Source organism: Scyliorhinus canicula, chromosome 20 (genome assembly GCF_902713615.1).
Source record: "Scyliorhinus canicula chromosome 20, sScyCan1.1, whole genome shotgun sequence".
NCBI lineage: Eukaryota > Metazoa > Chordata > Chondrichthyes > Carcharhiniformes > Scyliorhinidae > Scyliorhinus > Scyliorhinus canicula.
Window position 1 is genome coordinate 82996401 of NC_052165.1, and position 23775 is coordinate 83020175.

Sequence of the window (23775 nt, forward strand, 5' to 3'; positions counted from 1 at the left end):
CAGATTAGGAAGTTAGAGGTCAGTAAAGAAGCAGCAACTAAAGCCAGTAAGGTATGAGACAATAAACTCAATGTGACTAAGGAGGAGAGCAGACAGGGAAGAGATGATGAACGCAAAGGGACAGGTGGTCTGAGGTGCATTTTTTTTAATGCGAGAAGTGCAGCTGGTAAGGCAGATGAACCTATGGCTTGAATAAGTAGCTGGGTATATGATGTTATTGGTATTACTGAGACTTGGTTGAGGGAAGGGCAGGACTGGCAACTGAATATCCCAGGGTATAGATGCTTCAGGAAGGATAGAGAGGGAGGTAGAAGGGGTGGTGGAGTTGCATTACTTGTCAGCGATGATATCACAGGTATGATTAAGGAGGGCACGATGGAGGATTCGAGCACTGAGGCAATATGGGTGGAGCTGAGAAATAGGAAGGGTGCAGTAACATTGTTGGGACTTTACTACAGACCTCCCAAAAGCGAGCATGAAGTAGAGGTACAAATATGCAGACAGATTATAGAAAAATGTAGGAGCAATAGGGTGGTTGTGATGGGAGATTTTAACTTCCCTAACATTGAATGGGATTTGTGTAGTGTTGGAGGCGTAGATGGAGCAGAGTTTGTAAGGAGCATCCAGGAGAGTTTTTTAGAGCAGTATGTAAATAGTCCAACTCGGGAGGGGCCATACTGGACCTGGTATTGGGGAATGATCCCGGCCAGGTGGTTGATGTTTCAGTCGGTGATTACTTTGGGAATAGCGATCACAATTCCGTAAGATTTAGAATACTCATGGACGAGGACAAGAGTGGTCCGAAAGGAAGAGTACTAAATTGGGGAAAGGCAGAGTATAACAAAAGGCGGCAGGAGCTCGGGAATGTGGATTGGGAGCAGCTGTTTAAGGGTAAATCCACGTTTGAAATGTGTGTCTTTTAAGGAAAGGTTGATTAGAGTCCTGTGAAAATGAAAGATAGAAATGGCAAGATTAGGGAACCATGGATGACGGGTGAAATTGTGAGACTAGCTAAGAAGAAAAAGGAAGCATACATAGGATCGAGGCAACTCAAAACTGATGAAGCTTTGGAGGAATATCGGGAAAGTAGGACGAATCTCAAACGCGCAATAAAGAGGGCTCCAAGGGGTCATGAAATATCTTTGGCTAACAGGGTTAAAGAAAATCCCAAAGCCTTTTATTCATATACAAAGAGCAAGAGGGTAAATAGAGAAAGGATTGGAAGACAAAGGAGGAAAGTTATGCGTGGAGTCAGAGAAAATGAGTGAGATTCTTAACAAGTACTTTGAAATGAAAATCGCTTATTGTCACGAGTAGGCTTCAAATGAAGTTACTGTGAAAAGCCCCTAGTCGCCACATTCCGGCGCCTGTTCGGGGAGGCTGTTACGGGAATCGAACCGTGCTGCTGGCTTGCCTTGGTCTGCTTTCAAAGCCAGCGATTAGCCCAGTGAGCTAAACAGCCCCTAGTTTGCATCGGTATTCACCAAGGAGAGGGACATGACGGATGTTGAGGTTAGGGATAGATGTCTGATTACTCGAGGTCAAGTCGGCATAAGGAGGGATGATGTGTTGGGTATTCTAAAAGACATTAAGGTGGACAAGTCCCCAGGACCGGATGGGATCCATCCCAGGTTACTGAGGGAAGTGAGGATTGAAATTGCTGGGGCCTTAACAGACTTCTTTGCAGCATCCTTGAGCACGGGTGAGGTCCCGGAGGACTGGAGAATTGCTAATGTTGTCCCTTTGTTTAAGAAGTTTAGCAGGGATAATCCAGGGAATTATAGACCTGTGAGCTTGACATCAGTGGTAGGCAAACTGTTGGAGAAGATACTGAGGGATAGGATCTATTCACATCTGGAAGAAAATAGACTTATCAGTGATAGGCAACATGGTTTTGTGCAGGGAAGGTCATGTCTTACAAACCTAATAGAATTCTTTGAGGAAGTGACAAAGTTAATTGATGAGGGAAGGGCTGTAGATGTCATATCCATGGACTTTAGTAAGGTTTCCCATGGCAGGTTGATGGAAAACGTGAAGTTGTATGGGGTCCAGGGTGTATTAGCTAGATGGATAAAAAACTGGCTGGGCAACAGGAGACAGAGAGTAGTGGTGGAAGGGAGTGTCTCAAAATGGAGAAGGGTGACTAGTGGTGTTCCACAGGGATCCGCGCTCGGACCACTGTTGTTTGTGATCTACATAAATGACCTGGAGGAAGGTATAGGTGGTCTGATTAGCAAGTTTGCAGATGATACTAAGATTGGTGGAGTTGCAGATAGCGAGGAGGACTATCAGAGAATACAACAAAATATAGATAGATTGGAGAAATGGCAGATGGAGTTCAATCCAGGTAAATGCGAGGTGATGCATTTTGGAAGATCAAATTCAAGAGCGGACTATATGGTCAATGGAAGAGTCCTGGGGAAAATTGATGTACAGAGAGATCTGGGAGTTCAGGTCCATTGTACCCTGAAGGTGGCAACGCAGGTGGATAGAGTGGTCAAGAAGGTATACAGCATACTTGCCTTCATCGGACGGGGTATTGAGTACAAGAGTTGGCAGGTCATGTTACAGTTGTATAGGACTTTGGTTCGGCCACCTTTGGAATACTTTGTGCAGTTCTGGTCGCCACATTACCAGAAGGATGTGGATGCTTTGGAGAGGGTGAAGAGGAGGTTCACCAGGATGTTGCCTGGTATGGAGGGTGCTAGCTATGAAGAAAGGTTGAGTAGATTAGGATTGTTTTCGTTGGAAAGACAGAGGTTGAAGGGGGTCCTGATTGAGGTCTACAAAATTATGAGAGCTTTGGACAGGGTGGATAGCAACAAGCTTTTCCCAAGAGTGGGGGTGTCAGTTACAAGGGGGTCACGATTTCAAGGTGAGAGGGGGAAAGTTTAAGGGAGATGTGCGTGGAAAGTATTTTGCGCAGAGGCTGGTGGGTGCCTGGAACGCTTTACCAGCGGAGGTGGTAGAGGCGGGCATGATAGCATCATTTAAGAGGCATCTAGACAGGTATATGAACGGGCGGGAACAGAAGGAAGTAGACCTTGGAAAATAGGAGACAGGTTTAGATAAATGATCTGGATCGCGCAGGCTGGGAGGGCCAAAGGGCCTGTTCCTGTGCTGTAATTTTCTTTGTTCTTTGTTCTTTTCTTTGTCTTCCTTCTTGACCACTCTATCGACCTGCGCAGCCACCTTCAGGGTACAATGAACCTGAACACCCAGATCTCTCTGTTTATCAATTTTCTCCAGGGCTTTTTCATTTACTGTATAGTTCGCTCTTGAATTGGATCTTCCAAAATGCATCACCTTGCATTTGCCCGGATTGAACTCCATCTGCCATGTCTCCGCCCAACTCTCCAATCTATCTATATTCTGCTGTATTCTCTGACAGTCCACTTCACTATCTGCTACTCCACCAATCTTAGTGTCTTCTGCAAACTTGCTAATCTGTACCTTCCTCCAGATAATTTATATCACAAACAACAGTGGTCCCAGCACGGATCCCTGCGGAACACAACTGGTCACAGTTATCCATTTTGAGAAACTCCCTTCCATTACTACTCTCTGTCTTCTCTTGCCCAGCCAGTTCTTTATCCATCTAGCTAGTACACCCTGGACCCCATGAGACTTCACTTTCTCCATCAGCCTACCATGGGGAACCTTATCAAATGCCTTACTGAATTCCATGTATATGACATCTACAGCCCTTCCCTCATCAATCAACTTTGTCACTTCCTCAAAGAATTCTATTAAGTTGGTAAGATATGACCTTCCCTGCAGAAAATCATGTTGCCTGTCACTGATAAGCTCATTTTCTTCCAAATGGGAATAGATCCTATCCCTCAGTATCTTCTTCAGCAGCTTCCCTACCACTGATGTCTTGCTCACCGGTCTATAATTACCTCGATTATCCCTGCTACCCTTCTTAGACAAGGGGACAACATTAGCAATTCGTCAGTCCTCCGGTACTTCACCTTGTTCAAGGATTCTGCAAAGATATCTGTTAAGGCCCCAGCTATTTCCTCTCTCACTTTCCTCCTTTGTCTTTGTGTGGGCCAATCCTTTCTCTAGTTACCCTCTTGCTCTTTGTATATGAATGAAAGGCTTTAGGATTTTCCTTAACCCTGTTTGCAAAAGATATTTCATGACCCCTTTTAGCCCTCTTGTTTCCCCATAGCTTTTGATCCCATTCTCCCCAAGTGCTATTTCCAGCCGCCTCTTGAACATATTCAAAGTTTTAGCATCAACTATTTCCTGTGGTAATGAATGCCACAGACTCACCACTCTGTGTGAAGAAATGTCTCCTTATCACTGTCTGAAATAGTTTACCCTGAATCCTCAGTCTGTGACCCCTGGTTCTGGACACACCTATCATTGGTAAAATCTTACCCTGTCTAGTTCTGTTAGAATTTTATAAGTCTCTTTGAGATCCCCGCTCATTCTTCTGAACTCTAGCAAGAACAATCCCGACCTAGTCACTCTCTCCTCATATGAGAGTTCCGTCATCCCTGGAATCAGTCTGGTAAACCTTCGCTGCACTCCCACGAGACCAAGAACATCCTTCCTCTGAGAAAGAGACCAAAACTGCGCACGGTACTCCCAAGTGTGGCCTCACCAAGGCCCTGTACAATTGCAGTAGCACATCCCTGCTTCTATACTTGAAACCTCTCGCAATGAAGGCCAACATACAATTAGCCATTCTGGGGTAGATCCCATCAGGCCCTGGACACTTATCTACTTTAATGCTTTTCAAGATGCCCAACACCACCTCTTTATTAATGTCAACATGACTCAGAATATCTACACACCCTACCCTATACTCCTCCTCCACCAAATTCTTCTCTTTGGTGAATACTGAGGCAAAGTATTAATTTATATCATCGCCCATTTTCTCTGGTTCCCTCCAATATCGCTCCAATACCCTGAATGGACCATCCCTTTCTCTGGCTACCCTCTTGCTCTTCACATATGTATAAAACGTTTTAGGATTTTCCTTAATCCTGTTTGCCAACGACATTCATGACCCCTTTGAGCCTTCCTAATGCCTACCTTGAGTTCCTTCCTACTTTCTTTTTATTCTTCGATGGCTTGTTATGGGAGTGGCATTTTCAGAACCCCAAAATGTATCATGGAGTTGAACCAACCTCTCCCTTTAATGTATTGTTGCTTTTGAAGCACACGGCTTGGTATCCAGGTATGGTATTACAATTATGGACACGTGGGTTTTTAAACACAAAACGATGTTTATTCCATGAATTCAACTTAACCTTTTTAAATAAACATTGGATCCCTTAACACCCCTTACTTCAAAGGTGACCCAGAAAATAATACAACACTAAATCCCTCAAAATGTTCCTTCAAACCTCCAAACCACCTTTAAACAGAAACACATCAGGTTAAATACTTTACTATTATGAGTTTAAATCACACAAATGATTCAGAGATAGTCTTTCCTGGCAAAGATCACAGCAGATCCAGCTCATTGCAAACACAGACACACCCAAGCTCTTTTCCTCAAAAACTAAAACTAAAAAGCAGAGGGGGCAGCTCAGCTCCCCCCTCTGACATCACTTCAGTATTATGAGCTGCCTCATTTCTTAAAGGTACATTGCTTAAACATCCATTTCTTAAAGGTACTCTCACATGACACCCCCCCCAAGAAAACAAAATAAACCATCAACTTCAAGATGGTTTCATTTTTCACTTTTGCACCATCCACAAAGAAATGTACACTGTAAATATACTTTTTTGTTTCACAAAAAAAAACAACACACGCAAACAGGCATACTAATAAAGTCCATCTTTCCCGTTCTTCTTCCTCCAACCAAAATCCTTCTGGATTGACAGTCTCTTTGAACAAGAAAGTCAATGCACGATCCATCCATTCCTCTATGCCTTGGCATTTCACTTTAAAGTTAGATACTTCAGTTCAATCTGATCACAGAGTCCCTTGCAATTCTCCAGTACAGGAGCATCGGTTATCACAGCTTTCAGGCAGTCACATGCCTTTTGAAAGTCCGCTGTCCATTGAAATTTTTGACGTTTCTTTAGCAAGTCCATCAGTGGAGTAATCACGCCACACAACGTTTGCACACAGGTTCGATCAAACCCATTCATGCTAAGAAATCGTATTATTTCCCTTCATCTTGAGGGTATCGGAAACTCCGCAAGGAAAATGATTCGGGCTTCTCCAAATTCACTTTCAGCGAGGTTCATCACCAAACCCGCCTCCTGAAGTCGATCGAAGAACTCCATACAATGTTTTAAATGTTCTTTCCACGTCTGGAAGTTGGAAATAAAAGCAGATTGTCCTACTTGCTCAATGCAATCCTTCAAACGTGGGATAGGGTACGAGTGCGTTCTTGTAACTGCATTCACCTTTCGATAGTCCACACACAACCGTTGGGTACTATCTGGTTTAGGTACCATCACGATGGGTGAGTTCCATTGGCTGCAACCCACTTCAATTATGCCATTTATAAGCATACTCTCAATCTCTCTGTTAACCTGTGCCAATTTTAAAGGATCAAGTCTATATGGATGTTGTTTGATAGGAACAGCATTTCACACATCTTCATCATGTATAGCCATTTTAGTACTTCCCAATTTATCTCTACAAACTTGCCCATGTGATATCAATAACTCTTTCAGGTCAGTTCGTTTTTCCACTGGAAGGCAACTTAACAATTCATCCCAATTTTTAAGAACAACCTCATTTTCCAATTTAATTTGAGGTATGTCAAATTCAGTCATCTGGATTTGGTTTGTCACTTTGAGTTAGAATCATTAAAACTTCCTTTTTCTCTCCTTCCCTTTCAAAGTACCTTTTAAGCATATTCACATGACACACTCGGTGAGTCTTCCTTCTATATGGCATTTTTACCACATAATTCACTTCACTTAATTTCCTTACAATCTGATACGGTCCACAAAACCTAACTTTTAAAGGCTCACCTACCACTGGTAACAACACTAAAACTTTATCCCCACTGGCAAAACTACGAACTTTGGATTTCTTGTCCGCTACCCATTTCATCACGTTTTGTCCAATTTTCAAATGTTGTCTTGCCAATTCACCTGCTCTATTTAATCGTTCCCTAAAATTTGACATGTAATCCAATAGTGTAATGTCCGATTTCTCACCCACCAATTTTTCCTTAATCAATTTAAGTGGTCCTCTTACCTCATAACCAAAAATTAGTTCAAAAGGACAAAATTTGGTAGACTCATTAGGTGTATTCCTAATTGCAAACAATACGAATGGAATTCCTTTATCCCAATCCTCTGGATAATCTTGACAATACACCCTCAACATTGTCTTTAATGTCTGATGCCACCTTTCTAACGCTCCCTGCGATTCTGGATGATACGCAGTTGATTTAAATTGTTTTATTCCTAAACTATCCATAACTTATTTGAATAACTTTGAAGTAAAATTTGATCCTTGATCCGATTGAATTTCTGTGGATAGTCCATATCGAGTAAAGAATTTAAGTAACTCCTCCACAATCCTTTTAGCTTAATAATACGTACTGGAATGGCCTCTGGAAACCTGGTAGACACATCCATTATAGTCAAAAAATATTGATTCCCACTTTTTGTTTTAGGAAGTGGTCCTACACAATCAATTTGGATCCTCGTAAAAGGTTCCTCAAATGCTGGAATGAGTATGAAGGGCGCTGCTTGAGGTTTCCCTATCATTTGACATGTGTGATATGATTGACAAAATTTAACTACATGTTTATGTAGTCCAGGCCAATAAAAATGTTTCTGGATTTTAGCTTGAGTTTTCCTGATTCCCAAATGACCTCCCACTGGTACCTAATGTGCAATTCGCAACACCTCCTTTCTATACCCTACCGGCAGTACTACTTGATGAACTTCTGCCCACTTTTCATCCGCCTGCCTATGTACAGGTCTCCATTTTCTCATCAAGACATCACTTTTACGGTAATAACACTCTGGTATAATCTCAGATTCCTCTTCCGTATATGCTTTCTGATATATCCGTTTTATTTCTACATCTTTCTGTTGTAACTCCGCACAATTTTCCTGAACTAAAAATATCCACCTCACCGTCCACCTGTTCTTGTTCTTTTTCAACCATCTGATCAAAAATCGTTTCTGTTAATTGCACTTCAGTTTTACTCTGATTTAAAGCAGACCAAGCAGGCCAGCAGCACGGTTCGATTCCCGTACCAGCCTCCACGGACAGGCGCCAGAATGTGGTGACTAGGGGCTTTTCACAGTAACTTAATTGAAGCCTACTCGTGACAATAAGCAATTTTCATTTCATTTCTTGTCTTAACCTGTGACTTTGCGACCGGGTAACTACACAATCCTGAAAAATCCCAGGATACTCGTCCTTCAACAGTTCAGTTGTCTGCTTTTCCCACTGGCTTATCAACCACAGTAGGCATCACTCCCACCTGCGATCCAGCGATATCATTACCCAAGATAAACTGGACAAGATAGTTTCTCTATTACTCCTACTACCGGATCGGCGCAGGCTGAGAGGGCCGAAGGGCCTGTCCCTGTGCTGTAATTTTCTTTGTTCTTGTTCTTTCTTTGTTCTTTATACTACCACTTCACCACTCTTCACTGGACTTTCCAACCGTACCTTATATAATGGAATGCCACGTCTCTCCGCCTCAATTCCACATATCACCAGCTTTTCTAGCAACATTCTTCCCAAACTACATAATTCCTCATCTCTTACCATTAAAGATTGACTAGCCCCTGTATCTCTTAAAATTGTGACTTCTTTACCTGCTCCTCCTGATACACATGAGTAAACATTACCCACACAAGTAAATTAATTAAAGACATCTGGCAGCTACTTAACAATTACTTCTTGAACAGGCTGTACAATCGTTTGTACCTCCTTCACTTCCCTTGTGCTTTCCTTTACCACTCCAACAAATCCCACTGTTTTATCCTGTTTCCAGTACAGTTCCCAGTACTTTTCTTCAAACACCAACACTGTGACATTACATGGCCTAGTTTATTACAGTGAAAACATTCAAAACTTTTCATCTCTTTTCCACCCTCCTGGATATCTTTTTTAATCTGAGGTACACTCTCTTTATTATCTCCCATTATATCACCTTTACTTTTACCGAGTATTTCTCATGTCCCCAGTTTCTATCCCTCACAGGCTGAAACTGATGTTGGAAACTAAGCTTTGATTTATGAACTAATTCATAATCATCTGCTATTTCTGCTGCTAATCTTGCAGTTTTAACCCTCTGTTCTTCCACATGAGTTCTCACTAAATCAGGAATTGAATTTTTAAACTCCAAAAGTATAATTTCTCTGAGAGCTTCATACGTTTGATCTATTTTCAAAGCCCTTATCCACCTATCAAAATTACTCTGTTTGAGCCTTTAAAACTCCATGTATGTTTGACCAAATTCTTTCCTTAAATTTCTAAACCTTTGTCTGTAAGCTTCAGGCACTAGCTCAAGAGATTTCTTCATCTCATACATTCCAGATACCTCCTCCGGTAGTGATGCTGACACTTCACAAGCTCTACCTACCAGCTTTGTTTGAATCAGTAACACCCACATGTCCTGTGGCAATTTCATTTGTTTAGCTACCTTCTCAAATGAAATGAAAAAGGCTCCACTTCCTTCTCGTCAAACTTTGGCAATGTTTGGACATATTTACATAGATTCCCATCAAGCCTTCAACTATGACGCTCTTTCTCACTATCCTCATCACTATCATCTAACTGTACGTTTCCCTTTATGTCTGCCAATTTTAATTGACTTTCATGTTTCATGGCCATTTTCTGAAGTTCAAACTCCCTTTCTTTATCTTTTTCCCTGATCTGTATCTCCCTTTCTTTTTCTTTTTGTTCTGCAAGGGCAATTCTTTCTTTTCTCCTTTCTTCTCTCTCCTTTACTTTTTCCACTCTCTCTCTCTCTCTCTCTTTCTTTTTCCTCTCTCTTTCTCTCTTTCGTATTCAAGCCGCTTTAATTATTTCTCATGTTCCATTTGTTTAATTTGCAACTGAATTTTTGCCATTTCCAATGAGTCAGACTCTATCTCAGGCAATTTTAAATGCTTAACCACCGCCATAATTACCTCATCTTTTCGCATTTTGTCAGGTAATGTTAACTGCAATGTTTTTGCCAAATCTAACAGCCTGCTTTTCATATCTGTCCGTAAGGTACTGCGTGTGACATTCTCCACCCCCCAAAACTTCTGAGCCTCTGAAAGAGCCATTGTTCACAACACACTCCCCACTTAAACTAAACTACCACATCGGAAAAACAACAATCCTTCACTGTCTTTAAGTTCACAAAAGCCAATTCAATAGATAGACTTTGATCCCGGACGAACACCTAATTGTTATGGGAGCGGCGTTTTCCGAACCCCAAAATGTATCATGGAGTTCGACCAACCTCTCCCTTTAATGTATTGTTGCTTTTGAAGCACACGGCTTGGTATCCAGGTATGGTATTACAATTATGGACACGTGGGTTTTTAAACACAAAACAATGTTTATTCCATAAATTCAACTTAACCTTTTTAAATAAACATTGGATCCTTCAACACCCCTTACTTCAAAGATGACCGTGAAAATAATACAACACTAAATAATCCCTCAAAATGTTCCTTCAAACCTTCAAAAGACCTTTAAACAGAAACACATCAGGTTAAAGACATTACTATTATGAGTTTAAATCACCCAAATGATTCAGAGATAGTCTTTCCTGGCAAAGATCACAGCAGATCCAGCTCACTGCAAGCACACACACCCAAGCTCTTTTCCTTAAAAACTAAAACTAAAAACTCACAAAAAGCAGATGTGATCTCAGCTCAGCTCCCCCCTCTGACATCACTTCAGTAATATGAGCTGCTCCAGACAGCAGAACTAGGGGGCATAGCCTCAAAATAAGGGGAAGTAGATTTAGGACTGAGTTTAGGAGGAACTTCTTCACCCAAAGGGTTGTGAATCTATGGAATTCCTTGCCCAGTGAAGCAGTTGAGGCTCCTTCATTACATGTTTTTAAGGTAAAGATAGATAGTTTTTTGAAGAATAAAGGGATTAAGGGTTATGGTGTTCGGGCCGGAAAGTGGAGCTGAGTCCACAAAAGATCAGCCATGATCTAATTGAATGGCGGAGCAGGCTCGAGGGGCCAGATGGCCTACTCCTGCTCCTAGTTCTTATGTTCTTATGTTCTTATTTCTTAAAGGTACATTGCTTAAACATCCATTTCTTAAAGGTACTCTCGCATGACAGGCTTCATTCTAAGAAATTAGGAGTCCCTGTTCACGATTTCCTTAAGGTTAACGTGAAGGTTCAGTCGGCAGTTGGAAAGGAAAATGCAATGTTAACATTCATGTCAAGAGGGTGAGAATACAAGACCAGGGGTGTACTTCTGAGGTTGTATAAGGCTCTGGTCAGTCCCCATTTGGAGTATTGGGAGCAGTTTTGTGTCCTGTATCTGGGGAAGGATGTGCTGGACAGAGGAGGTTCACAAGAATAATCCCTGGAATGAACAGGTTGTCGTTTGAGGAGCAGTTGAGGACTCTGGGTCTGTACTTGTTGGAGTTTAGAAGGATGAGGAGGGATCTTATTGAAACTTACTGGATTCTGTGAGGCCTGGTTAGTGTGGAAATGGAGATGATGTTTCCACTTGTAGGAAAAACTAGAACAATCTCAGATGAAAGCAACGATCCTTTAAAAAGAGACAAGGAGGAATTTCTTCAGCCAGAGGGTGGTGAATCTGTGGATCTCTTTGCCGCAGAAGGTTGTGGAGGCCAAATCACTGAGTGTCTTTAAGACAGAGATAGATAGGTTCTTGATTAATAAGGGGATCAGGGGTTATGGAGAGAAGACAGGAGAATGGGGATGAGAAAAATATCGGCAATGATTGAATAGTGGAGCAGACTCGATGAGCCGAGTGGCCCAATTGTGCTCATATGTCTTGTGATCTTACACTCTGTAAGCTTCACCTGATGCCTGTGTCTACGTATTTACATAGTGTATTATGTTTGTCCTATTATGTATTTTCTTTTCATGTGTGGAATGATCTGCCTGAGCGGCACGCAGAACAATACTTTTCACTGTACCTCGGTCCAGTGATAGTCAACACTGATTCATGAAGGGTAAATCTTGCCTCACAAATTTGATTGAATTCTTTGAGGAGGTAACTAAGTGTGTAGATGAAGGTAGAGCAGTTGATGTCGTGTACATGGATTTTAGTAAGGCGTTTGGTAAAGTTCCCCATGGTCGGCTCATGAAGAAAGTAAGGAGCTGTGGGATAGAGGGAAATTTGGCCAATTGGATAAGTAACTGGCTATCACATAGAAGACAGAGGGTGGTGGTGGATGGAAAATTTTCAGACGAGAGACCAGTTACCAGCGGTGTACCACAGGGATCAGTGCTGGGTCCTCTGCTATTTGTGATTTTTATCAATGACTTGGAGGAGGGGGCTGAAGAGTGAGTGAGGAAATTTGCTGATGACACCAAGATTGGTGGAGTCGTGGATGAGGTGGAGGGCTGTTGTAGGCTGCAAAGAGACATTGATAGGATGCAGAGCTGGGATGAAAAATGGCAGATGGAGTTTAACCCTGATAAGTGCGAGGTGATTCATTTTAGAAGGAAAAATTTGAATGCGGATTACAGGGTCAACGGCAGGGTTCTGAGGAATGTGGAGGAACAGAGATCTTGGGGTTCATGTCCACAGATCTCTGAAGGTTGCCACTCAAGTGGATAGAGCCGTGAAGAAGGCCTATTGTGTGTTAGCGTTTATTAACAGGGAGCTTGTGTTTAAGAGCCGTAGGGTTATACTGAAACTGTACATGACCCTGGTGAGACACACTTGGAATATTGTGTGCAGTTCTGGTCACCTCACTACAGGAAGGATGTGGAAGCATTGGAAAGGGTACAAAGGAGATTTACCAGGATGCTGCCTGGTTTGTAGGATAGGTCTTATGCGGGAAAATTGAGGGAGCTAAGGCTTTTCTCTTTGGAACGGAGGAGGATGAGACGCGACTTAATAGAGGTTTATAAGATGATGAGGGGGATAGATAGAGTGGACGTTCAGAGACTGTTTCCTCTGGTGGATGTAGCTGTTACAAGGGGGCATAACTATAAGGTTCAGGGTGGGAAATATAGGAGGGATGTCCGAGGTGGGTTCTTTACTCAGACTGGTTAGAGTGTGGAATGGACTGCCTGCTGTGATAGTGGAGTCGGACACTTCAGGAACTTTCAAGCGGTTTTTGGATAGGCACATGGAGCACACCGGAATGACGGGTGTTCTATATTCTATGTAATAAACATAATACATGACAATAAACAAATCCATCCATTGCCATCATCTGCATCAGCACAGGGATGACCTTGTCCAGAGACTCTCTATCTGACTTGGAAGAAGCTCCAAGGGATTGCTTAAGAAGGGGAAAGAAAGTACAGTACGAAAGTAAGCTTGTAGAGAACAGAAAGACTGACACTAAGAGTTTCTATAGATATGGGAAGGGAAAGAGATTGGTAAAGACTCCTGTAAACAGAAACAGGGGAATGCACAATAAGGGACAAAGAAATGGCTGAGCAATTGAATACATACTTTGGTTCTGCCTTCACGAAAGAGGACACAAATTAGATACTAGAAATGTTGGTGAATGAAAGGTTTAGTGAGAGGGAAGAACTGAGGGAGATCAATATTAGTAGAGAAATTATGCTGGGGAAATTGATAGGATTGAAGACGGATAAATCCTCAGGGCCTGAGAATGTGCTTAAGGAAACAGTGGACAGTTGACAATGGGGAGCTAGTCGATGTGGTATATTTGGACTTTCAGCAGGCGTTTGACGAAGTCCTGCATAAGAGATTCTTGTGCAAGAATAAAGCGCATGGGACTGGGGGAAGTGTATTAAGATGGATAGAAAACTGGTTGGCAGAGAGGAAACAAAGAGTAGGGATTAATGGGTCCTTTTCAAATTGGCAGGCAGTGGAGTGCCACAGGGCACCAACTCTAGGGAACAAAGTATAACATCACAAAGTTTGCAGATGGTACCAAATTAGATGGGAGGGCGAACTGTGACGAGGATGCACAGATCCGAAAGCATGATCTGGACATGTTGGGTGAGTGGGAAAATCAATGGCAGATGTAGTATAATTTTAATAAGTGTGAGGTTTCGAAGCAAAAACAGGATGGGAGATTACTACCGGAATGGTTGTAAATTGAGAGAGGGGAGTGTGCAGCCGGACCTGGGTGTCCTTGTGCACCAGTCGCTGAAGCTAAGTATGCAGGTGCAACAGGCGATAATGAAGGCTCATGGTATGTTTGTCTTCATTGCGAGAGGTTTTGAGTACTGAAGCAGGGATGTTTTGCTGCAATTATACAGGGCCTTGGTGAGGCCACACCTAGAATATTGCAGTTTTGGTCTCCTTTTCGGAGGAAGGATGTTCTTGCTCTTGAGGGAGTGCAGCGAAAGTCTACCAGACTGATTCCAGGGATGGCAGGACTGTCATATGAGGCGAGATTGACTAGGTTATGATTGATTATGAGGCGGCTAGGTATAGCACTTGGGGCGAATGTGATCAAAGGCAATGGGGAGAAAGCAGGATTAGGCTATTGAGTTGGATGATCAGCCATGATCATGCTAAATGGCGGAGCAGGCTCGATGGGCCAAAAGGCCTCCTCCTGCTCCTATCTTCAATGTATCTATGACGCGGTTGAGTCCTGGGCTCCAACAGACCTCTGACTGCTGTCTCCCTTGTATGTTTCTGTGTCCACTTGATGTGCGTCAGCAACTGTGTGGTGCTCACCAGATTGTGCTGCAGAAGCCTGTCCCCTAATGTCTCCTACCAAAGTGTGTGTCTCTGAACTGGTGGACGGTAGGGGTGATAGCTGTGACGCCTCAATGTGCTCATCTCCGAGGTGTTCTCTTCGATGACACGGTAGAGACCGACTCCGGATGGCCCATCCCCATCAGATAAACATCCTGTGAGACGATGGACATTTGGTTATAGGGAGGGAAGGGTCATTGTGTCTGACATGAAGACTCACTTGAGGCGGGTCATTTGGGTGAAGAGGCAGTGGATCCTCATCTCTGCAGCGCAGGTCAACCTCGCTGTCAGTGACTGCTCTCTCCTAGGTCAACCTCGCGATCTCCATGGCCCGTTCCTCATACGGCGTGGGGACTCGAATGTCAGGCACTCCTCCCCAGTCTTGGCCCTTTCCTGCTTATTATGGGCTATCTTCTCCTGCTGGGACAAAGAGCGGGCAATGTGAATCGCACGCTGATGTGTCACGGAGGGTCTATAGCAGGTAGCATGTGTGGGCACCGCACTGGGACATGATGGGCTTGTACTGGTTTGGTGGCAGAGGGTTCTGAGGAGCAAACAGGAAGATCAGATCTGGGGAGGGTGCGAGCTGTCAGCCAGTGATTTTGGGGTGTGGGAGTTGGAAATTTGAGAGATGGCAGGTGGAGCTGATGCCAGGATAGAGTTGGCAACTTGCCTTTGCAGCTCAGTGGAGGTTGTTGCTCTTCTTCCGACATTGGACGGCGGTCCTCCTGGTCATGCTGCCCAAACTGACAGCTGCTGCCACTACCTCTCAGGCGGCATTGGTGACCCTGCTGCTAGTCCTCCAACTCCCTCAAAGTTGGAACAGGAAATCCTGCCTCTCATCCACAGCATCGGGAAGCTTGGCCTGGTTAGCTTTAAGTGAAGAGCAGGTCATGTGCTACCAAACTGAGTGTTTACTGGGGTGAGTGTTGAAGGAACGCTTAAAAGCAGCTAGCCCTTGTTAGCGGCGAGACGCTCAGCTGCGCGTCCAGCGTATCAGATGGCGAGAAAGCTTATAATGGTGAGGAGCTGGTAGGGGCTCATTTCTGGCACTGAATGCCATTACATTTGGCCACGGTCTCGCCAAAGCGGCTGTCAAGAAACACCCCGCCAATCGTTCCCAAAATGGCACTAAAATCTTTCTGCTCAATCGCATCTCAGGTTTCAGATGAACCTTTCAACAGATTCCAAAACCTTGGAATCTTATCCTGAAACATGTAACTCTATTTCTCTCTGCCCAGATTAGAAACCAAAGAGTGTGAGACAAAGGGGTGTGCAGTACCTCTGAGGGTGCTGACTGTTTAACTGAGCCTCCCTCTACCTGTTCAGGTGGATGTGCAAGATCCCAAAATACCAGTTAATGAATTCTTCTGTTGTTCTGGCCTGAGTTCCTGCATTAGCTAACAGCACCCACCTCGATGTACCAACCCCTGCTCTTACAAGAGGCATTCTCGCTGTGCTCCAGGATAGTTCACTGGGCATGTCTGAAATATTTTGATGCAGACATGATGAGGTTTTGTCACATTTCTCCTCGTGTTGCAGTCGAAACCCATTCTGGCCTTTGACTTTTTTGCAGGTTGAATGTCACCCATATTTGAACCAGAACAAAATGCTGAAATATTGTAATTCCAAAAATATTGTTGTCGTATGCTACAGTCCCTTGGGAACATCAAAAGACCCAAAGTGGTAAGTTCATCAAGCTGCAAGGAGAAACTCAATTCCAAGCATTCTGAATTATTTCACTGCAGATTCTCGTTGGGTGTGGGGAGCTGGAGACTTGGAATGGAAGAATCTCTTGCTCGAAGCCTTAAATGTGTCCCCTCACCCTTTCCCATCTCTATCAACTCTCCTCTCAATCTCCTTCACTCAGTAAGAAGTCTTACAACACCAGGTTAAAGTCCAACAGGTTTGATTCAAACACGAGCTTTCGGAGCGCAGCTCCTTCCTCAGGTGAACCTCATTCACCTGAGGAAGGAGCCGCGCTCCGAAAGCTCGTGTTTGAATCAAACCTGTTGGACTTTAACCTGGTGTTGTAAGACTTCTTGCTGTGCTCACCCCAGTCCTTCACTCAGAGGAGAGCAACACCAACTTCTCCAACTCTAACCTTGAAGCTAAAATCCTCCCATTCCTCAAACCATTCTGGTAAATCTCTTCCGTACCCTCTCAAGAAGCCTCATATCCATCTTAAAGCGTGGTGACCAGAATTTGATTAAGCATATCTTTCCCCAAGCTTGTCCACTGGCTTCGGTGGATGGGGCAGAGTTTGTGAGGTGTATCTAGGAAGGCTTCTTGATGCAATATGTAGATAGTCCAACAAGGGATGGGGCAGTACTGGACGTGGTATTGGAGAATGAGCCTGGACAGGTGATTGAAATTTCAGTAGGAGAACATTTTGGGAGTAGTGACCACAATTACATATGTTTTGGGGTGCTTTTGGATAGGGATGAGGGTAACCCCAGTGCTAAACTGGGAAAAGGAAAATGACGATAACATTAGATAGAAATTGAAGAATTTGGATTGGGTGCGGCTGCTGAAGGGTAAATCAACATCGGCCATGTCTTTCAAGTGACAGTTAATTAAGATTCAGGAAAGTCACATTCCTGTGAAAAAGAAGGATAAATAGGGGAAGTTTAGGGAGCCTTGGATAACGAGGGATATTGTGAACCTCCTAAAAAAGGATATATATAAATTTGTATATATATAAATGATTTTGAGGAAAATGTAACTGGTCTGATTAGCAAGTTTGCAGACGACACAAAGGTTGGTGGAATTGCGGATAGCGATGAGGACTGTCAGAGGATACAGCAGGATTTAGATTGTTTGGAGACTTGGGCGGAGAGATGGCAGATGGAGTTTAATCCGGACAAATGTGAGCTAATGAATTTTGGAAGGTCTAATGCAGGTAGGGAATGTACAGTGAATGGTAGAACCCTCTAGAGTATTGAAAGTCAGAACGATCCAGGTGTTCGGGTGCACTGAAAGGGGCAACACAGGTGGAGAAGGCATACGGCATGCTTGCCTTCATTGGCTGGGGCATTGAGTATAAGAATGGGCAAGTCATGTTGCAGCTGTATAGAACCTTAGTTAGACCACACGGAGTATAGTGTTCAATTCTGGTCACCACACTACCAGAAGTATGTGGAGGCTTTAGAGAGGGTGCAGAAGAGATTTACCAGGATGCTGCCTGGTATGGAGGGAATTAGCTATGAGGAGCGGTTGAATAAACTTGGTTTGTTCTCACTGGAACGACTGAGATTGAGGGGCGACCTGATAGAGGTCTACAAAATGATGAGGTGTGTAGACAGAGTGGATAGTCTGAGGCTTTTCCCCAGGGTAGAGGGGGCATAGGTTTAAGATGTGATGGGTAAGGTTTAGAGGAGATGTGCGAGGCAAGTTTTTTTTTTTACACAGAGGGTAGTGGGTGCCTGGAACTCGCTGCCGGTGGAGGTGGTGGAAGCAGGGACAATCGTGACATTTAAGGGGCATCTTGACAAATACATGAATAGGATGGGAATAGAGGGGTACGGGCCCAGGAACTGGAGAAGATTGTAGTTGAGTCGCGCAGCATGGTCGGCACGGGCATGGAGGACCGAAAGGCCTGTTCCTGTGCAGTACTTTTCTTTGTTCTTTGTAAGGAGGCTTTTGTATGGTCGAGAAGGGTGGGGACAGTCAAAACCCTTGAGTATAAAGAAAGGAGAAAGGTACTTAAGCGGGAAATTAGGAGGGTTAGGATGGGTCATGAAAAGTCCTTGGCAAGTAGGATTAAGGTGAATCCCAAAGCTTTACATTCATATGTAAAAAGAAAGAGGGTGGCCAGACAAAGGATTGGACCATTTAAGGACAGTGGGAAGGAATCTATGTGTTGTGCAAGAGGTAATGGATGAGGTACTTAATGAGTACTTTGCACCAGTGTTCACCAAAGATAAGGGGCGCGATTCTCCCATACTCAGCGCGGCAGGAGGTCCCAGTGGGAAGGAGTGGCGCGAACCACTCCGGCGCGGGCCGCCCCAAAGGTACGGAATCCTCTCCACCTTTCATGGCTAGCCCCACCCCGGAGTGGTTGGCGACCCGCCGGCCAGGACCGAAGGGACTCCGCCGGCCAGCATGGGTCCGCGCACGTGCGAGAGCATCAGTGGCTGCTGACGTTATCCTCGTGCATGCGCAGGGGGGTTCACCTACGCGTCGGCCATCGCAGAGGACCACAGCGGCCGGCGCATAGGAAAACAGTGCCCCACGGCACGGGCCCGCCCACCGATCGTGGGCCAGGCCACCGTGGGGACACCCCTCCAGGGCCAGATCGCCCGCACACAGCCCCCCCCCTCCCCCCGGATCCCGCCCGTGCCGCCAGGTCCCGATGGTAAGGGACCTAGTCCAATTTACGCCGGCGGGACAGGCACAGAACGAGCGGGACTTCAGCCCATCGCAGGTTGGAGAATTGCCGGGCGGACCTCTGCGAGCAGCCGCCGACTAGCGTGGCGCAATTCCCGCCCCTGCCAATTCTCCGGCGCCAGAGGAGACCACATTGGGAGCAGCGATGCAGTAGACCAAATTGGAAGAGATGCAAGTGAAACGCTGCTTGCATCTCTTCCAATTTGGTCTGCTGCATCGCTGCTCCCAATGTGGTCTCTATATCGGAGAGACCAAACGCAGACTGGGTGATTGCTTTGCTGAGCATCTTCGGTCTGTGCGCATTCAGGACCCTGACCTTCCTGTTGCTTGCCATCTTAACAAAAAAACCCTGCTCCCATGCCCACATGTCTGTTCTTGGCCTGCTGCAATGTTCCAGTGAAGAGCAACGCAAACTGGAGGAACAACATCTCATCTTCCCGTTAAGGACGGTACATCCTTCCGGCCTGAACATTGAATTCAACAACTTCAGATGATCAGCTCTACCCCACCTCGACCCATTTGTTTTCATTTCATTTTAACTGTCTTTTACCATTTCTTTCTTTCTTAATATACATTTAATTTCCCCCCTCCCCAATCTTATCCACCTATCCTTCACCTGTCTCCTCTTTGGTTCTCCTTCCCCCACATCTACAGTTCACCCTCTGATGTTAGTTTCCCTGCTGTTTGACCTTTCACATATTTTGTCCTCTCTGGGGACTGCCCTTTGGTTTCTGTGGCCATTAGCACCCGTTTTCACTGGGTTTCTGTGGTTATGACTCATCTTTCATTCTCACTCCACAGTATAAATATTTCCCACTTTCTCTTGTTATGGGAGAGGTGTTTTCAGAACTCCAAAATGTATCATTGAGTCCAACCAACTCCCCCCTTAATGGATTGTTGCTTTTGAAGCACAGGGCTTGTTCCCCAGGTGTGGTATTACAATTATGGACACGTGGTTTTTAAAACAAAACAATGTTTATTCCATGAACTTAACTTAACCTTTTAAAATAGACATTGGATCTCTTAACACCCCTTACATCAAAGATAACCCCGAAAATAATACAACACTACCCAATCCTGCAAACTGTTCCTTTACACATCCCAAAGACTTAACACAGTTGCTTCATAGCTCCAGGTTCAATTCCCGGCTTGGGTCACTGTCTGTGAGGAGTCTGCACATTCTCCCCGTGTCTGTGTGGGTTTCCTCTGGGTGCCCTGGTTTCTTCCCACAGTCCAAAGACGTGCAGGTTAGGTGGATTGGCCATGATAAATTGCCCTTAGTGTCTAAAAAGGTTAGGAGAGGTTATTGGGGTACGGGGATAGGGTGGAAGCGAGGGCTTATGTGGATTGGTGCAGACCCGATAGATCGAATGACCCTCCTTCTGCACTGTATGTTCTCGTGCTAAGTATCTCTATTCAACTTTCACTCTGCTTTCTCCATGTTCTCTTCGGCTTCCCCTCTCAGCTACTCCCAGAATTCCTAGAGATGCTGACTTATATACAGTGAATTAGTAAAGCCCTCTCGTGTTTGATTTACACATATTCAAATATCAACCCTTTACTGTACTGGCATTATACATATCATTACAGCCATATAAATACACTGCCACGATGTCATGCTCAAACATGCATTGCGCATGCGCAAATCGAGCCTCTGGATTGCGTTTTTTTTTCATGAGCGCATGCACAGCTTCTCGTGCATGCACAGAACGGTATTTTTCCGGTTTGCATCTTTTTTCTAAGTGCGCATGTGCGCACAGGTGCTGCCAATGCGCAGAACGTTCAGAATACGAATCGTGTGGTTTTTTTCTGGTACGGTTGGCCACATTAGTCTTTTTCAGCGCGATGAATTTTTAACCGCCATAGCTTCAACAGAGGGAAAAAAATTCTACTCGATTTAACATTTTGGCACTTCTATTTTAAATTGTTTCCTTGCATTTCATATTTTAATTGAATCTTCATGCATCATTTTTTGTTGCTTTTGCAGTCTTTTGCTGAGCCTTTCATCTCTTTCACAATAATGATCAAATTTTTCAACTACCAGTTCAAAGTTATTTTTGTCAACTTCACGCTCAAAAAGGAATGCAGAGGTTCTCACACTCCCTGTTATATACAGAGAAAGGTGTTACCTGATTGGGCCACTAATCAGGGAACTCTTATTCCAATTGGCCAATTTCAAAGGCCTGGTCTAAGTCATTACCCCCCCCCCCCTTGCACCCCGCAAAGTCAGCGGAGCTTCCGTGGTCCTCGTGACTCATGGGTCTCTCTTTTCGTTTCGCACCGGGTCCGGACCTTCCACTTCACCCTCTGAAGTAGGAGGGCATAACGTCTAGGCACCCGTCCTTTCCGATGAGAGTATTTCGCCCCCTTCCTCCGGTGGCAGGCGGACAGTCCATATCAGAGTCCGATGTCCTCACCAGTGGTGCCGGAGGGGTGTGAATAGTCTGTTGGGGTGGATTCTCCACGGTCCTGGGTATGCTGGTGTGAGTCAGCTTTGGGGGCAGGAAATGAATCTGCGGCCTGCACCTGATCCGGGTGCTTTTTTACGACATGTTCTCCCGCACAGGCCTTGACTGTTTCTGCTACCCATGTGGGTCCATTTGCATAATTTCGGACCCATACTTTTTCACCCGTCTTGAACTGTCTTTCTCGGCAAGTGTTGTCGTGGCCCCTGCATTGGGCATCTTGCCGTTTTTCTACTCTTCCCCCAAAATTTGGGAATAGTAAACTCAGCCTGGTTCGGAGTCGTCTGCCCATTAGTAGCTCTACCGGTGCTATACCCGCTGAGGCGTGTGGGGTTGTCTTATAGTCGAATAGCCAACGCGATAGTTTAATGTCTACTCATGCTGCTGACTTTTTTGAACCCGACCGTTAGGGTCTGGACGGCTCTCTGCCAGCCCATTTCAACACGACCTCTAGGGTCTGGACGGCTCTCTCTGCCAGCCCATTTCAACACTACCTTTAGGGTCTGGACGGCTCTCTCTGCCAGCCCATTTCAACACGACCTTTAGGGTCTGGACGGCTCTCTCTGCCAGCCCATTTCAACCCGACCTTTGGGGTCTGGACGGCTCTCTCTGCCAGCCCATTTCAACCCGACCTTTAGGGTCTGGACGGCTCTCTCTGCCAGCCCATTTCAACCCGACCTTTAGGGTCTGGACGGCTCTCTCTGCCAGCCCATTTCAACCCGACCTTTAGGGTCTGGACGGCTCTCTCTGCCAGCCCATTTCAACCCGACCTTTAGGGTCTGGACGGCTCTCTCTGCCAGCCCATTTCAACCCGACCTTTAGGGTCTGGACGGCTCTCTCTGCCAGCCCATTTCAACCCGACCTTTAGGGTCTGGACGGCTCTCTCTGCCAGCCCATTTCAACCCGACCTTTAGGGTCTGGACGGCTCTCTCTGCCAGCCCATTTCAACCCGACCTTTAGGGTCTCGACGGCTCTCTCTGCCAGCCCATTTCAACACGACCTTTAGGGTCTGGACGGCTCTCTCTGCCAGCCCATTTCAACCCGACCTTTAGGGTCTGGACGGCTCTCTCTGCCAGCCCATTTCAACCCGACCTTTAGGGTCTGGACGGCTCTCTCTGCCAGCCCATTTCAACCCGACCTTTAGGGTCTGGATGGCTCTCTCTGCCAGCCCATTTGATGCCGGGTGGTATGCCAAATGCCGTTTGACTTCATGAATTTTATGAACTCCTGGCTGGTGAAAACCGATCCATTATCTGAAACAAGCACCTCCGGGATACCACGTATTGCAAACGAGGTGCAAAGTTTTTCAATGGTAGCTGTTGAATTTGCGGAGTTCATTTTGTAATATCCAGCGTTACAAATGGGCGTCTACTATCATAAAAAAAGATTGAACCCATGAACGGGCCTGCAGAATCGACATGGAGTCGCGACCACGGTCTCCCTGGCCATTCCCATGGGTGCAGCTGGGCTACTGGTGGCAATTTCTGCTCTTGCTGCCATTCTTGGCACTGACCTATGAATACCGCTATGTATGTGTCCAGGCCCGGCCACTAGACGTAGCTCCTAGCCAACATCTTCATTTTGAGACTCCAGGGTGTCCATGATGTAGTTCAGCCAGTATGGCTCGACTGCCTTGACTTGGAACTCGTGCTCCCCATAGCAGTATCCCGTCTCCCACAGTGACCTACCCTTCCCTGCTCCAGTAGGGGTGGAATTCCACCTGGACTGTTCTTTCCATCTCCCCTATTAGCACCATTGTTTTATTTTTGTTAAAACTGGGTCCCGTTGTGTCCACAAACTAATGTTTTGTGGAGCCACCGGAAGGGTGTCTAGGAAATGTAATGTCATCACCGTTTCTTCTCCTCTGGGTGCAAATGGTGGCGTGTCCGGTAATGGCAGCCTACCATTGCCGTTTGCCACCCGGGTTCCCAGCCAGTGCTCCAACTGATACTGGTACACTGCCCAGCATTGTATCAGGACCAAAGCTATTGGTGGCACCGCTTTATCATAGAATTTACAGTTCAGCTCACCGAGTCTGCACCGACTTGGAAAGAGCACCCTACTTAAGCCCACACTTGCACCCTATCCCCGCAACCCAGCAACCCCATCTAACCTAA

At 45.2% G+C, this 23775-nt stretch overlaps 1 protein-coding gene across 2 annotated transcripts in view; it reads left to right on the forward strand.

The window, feature by feature from the left end:
• LOC119955008 (aldo-keto reductase family 1 member C23-like protein) overlaps nucleotides 1–23775 on the forward strand; it is an 86313-nt gene that overhangs the window by 49175 nt on the left and 13363 nt on the right. For both annotated transcript variants that reach the window (XM_038780805.1, XM_038780807.1), the window contains one exon: nucleotides 16381–16490. In XM_038780805.1, the coding sequence (XP_038636733.1) occupies nucleotides 16381–16490 (110 nt within the window). The remainder of the gene's footprint in view (nucleotides 1–16380; nucleotides 16491–23775) is intronic.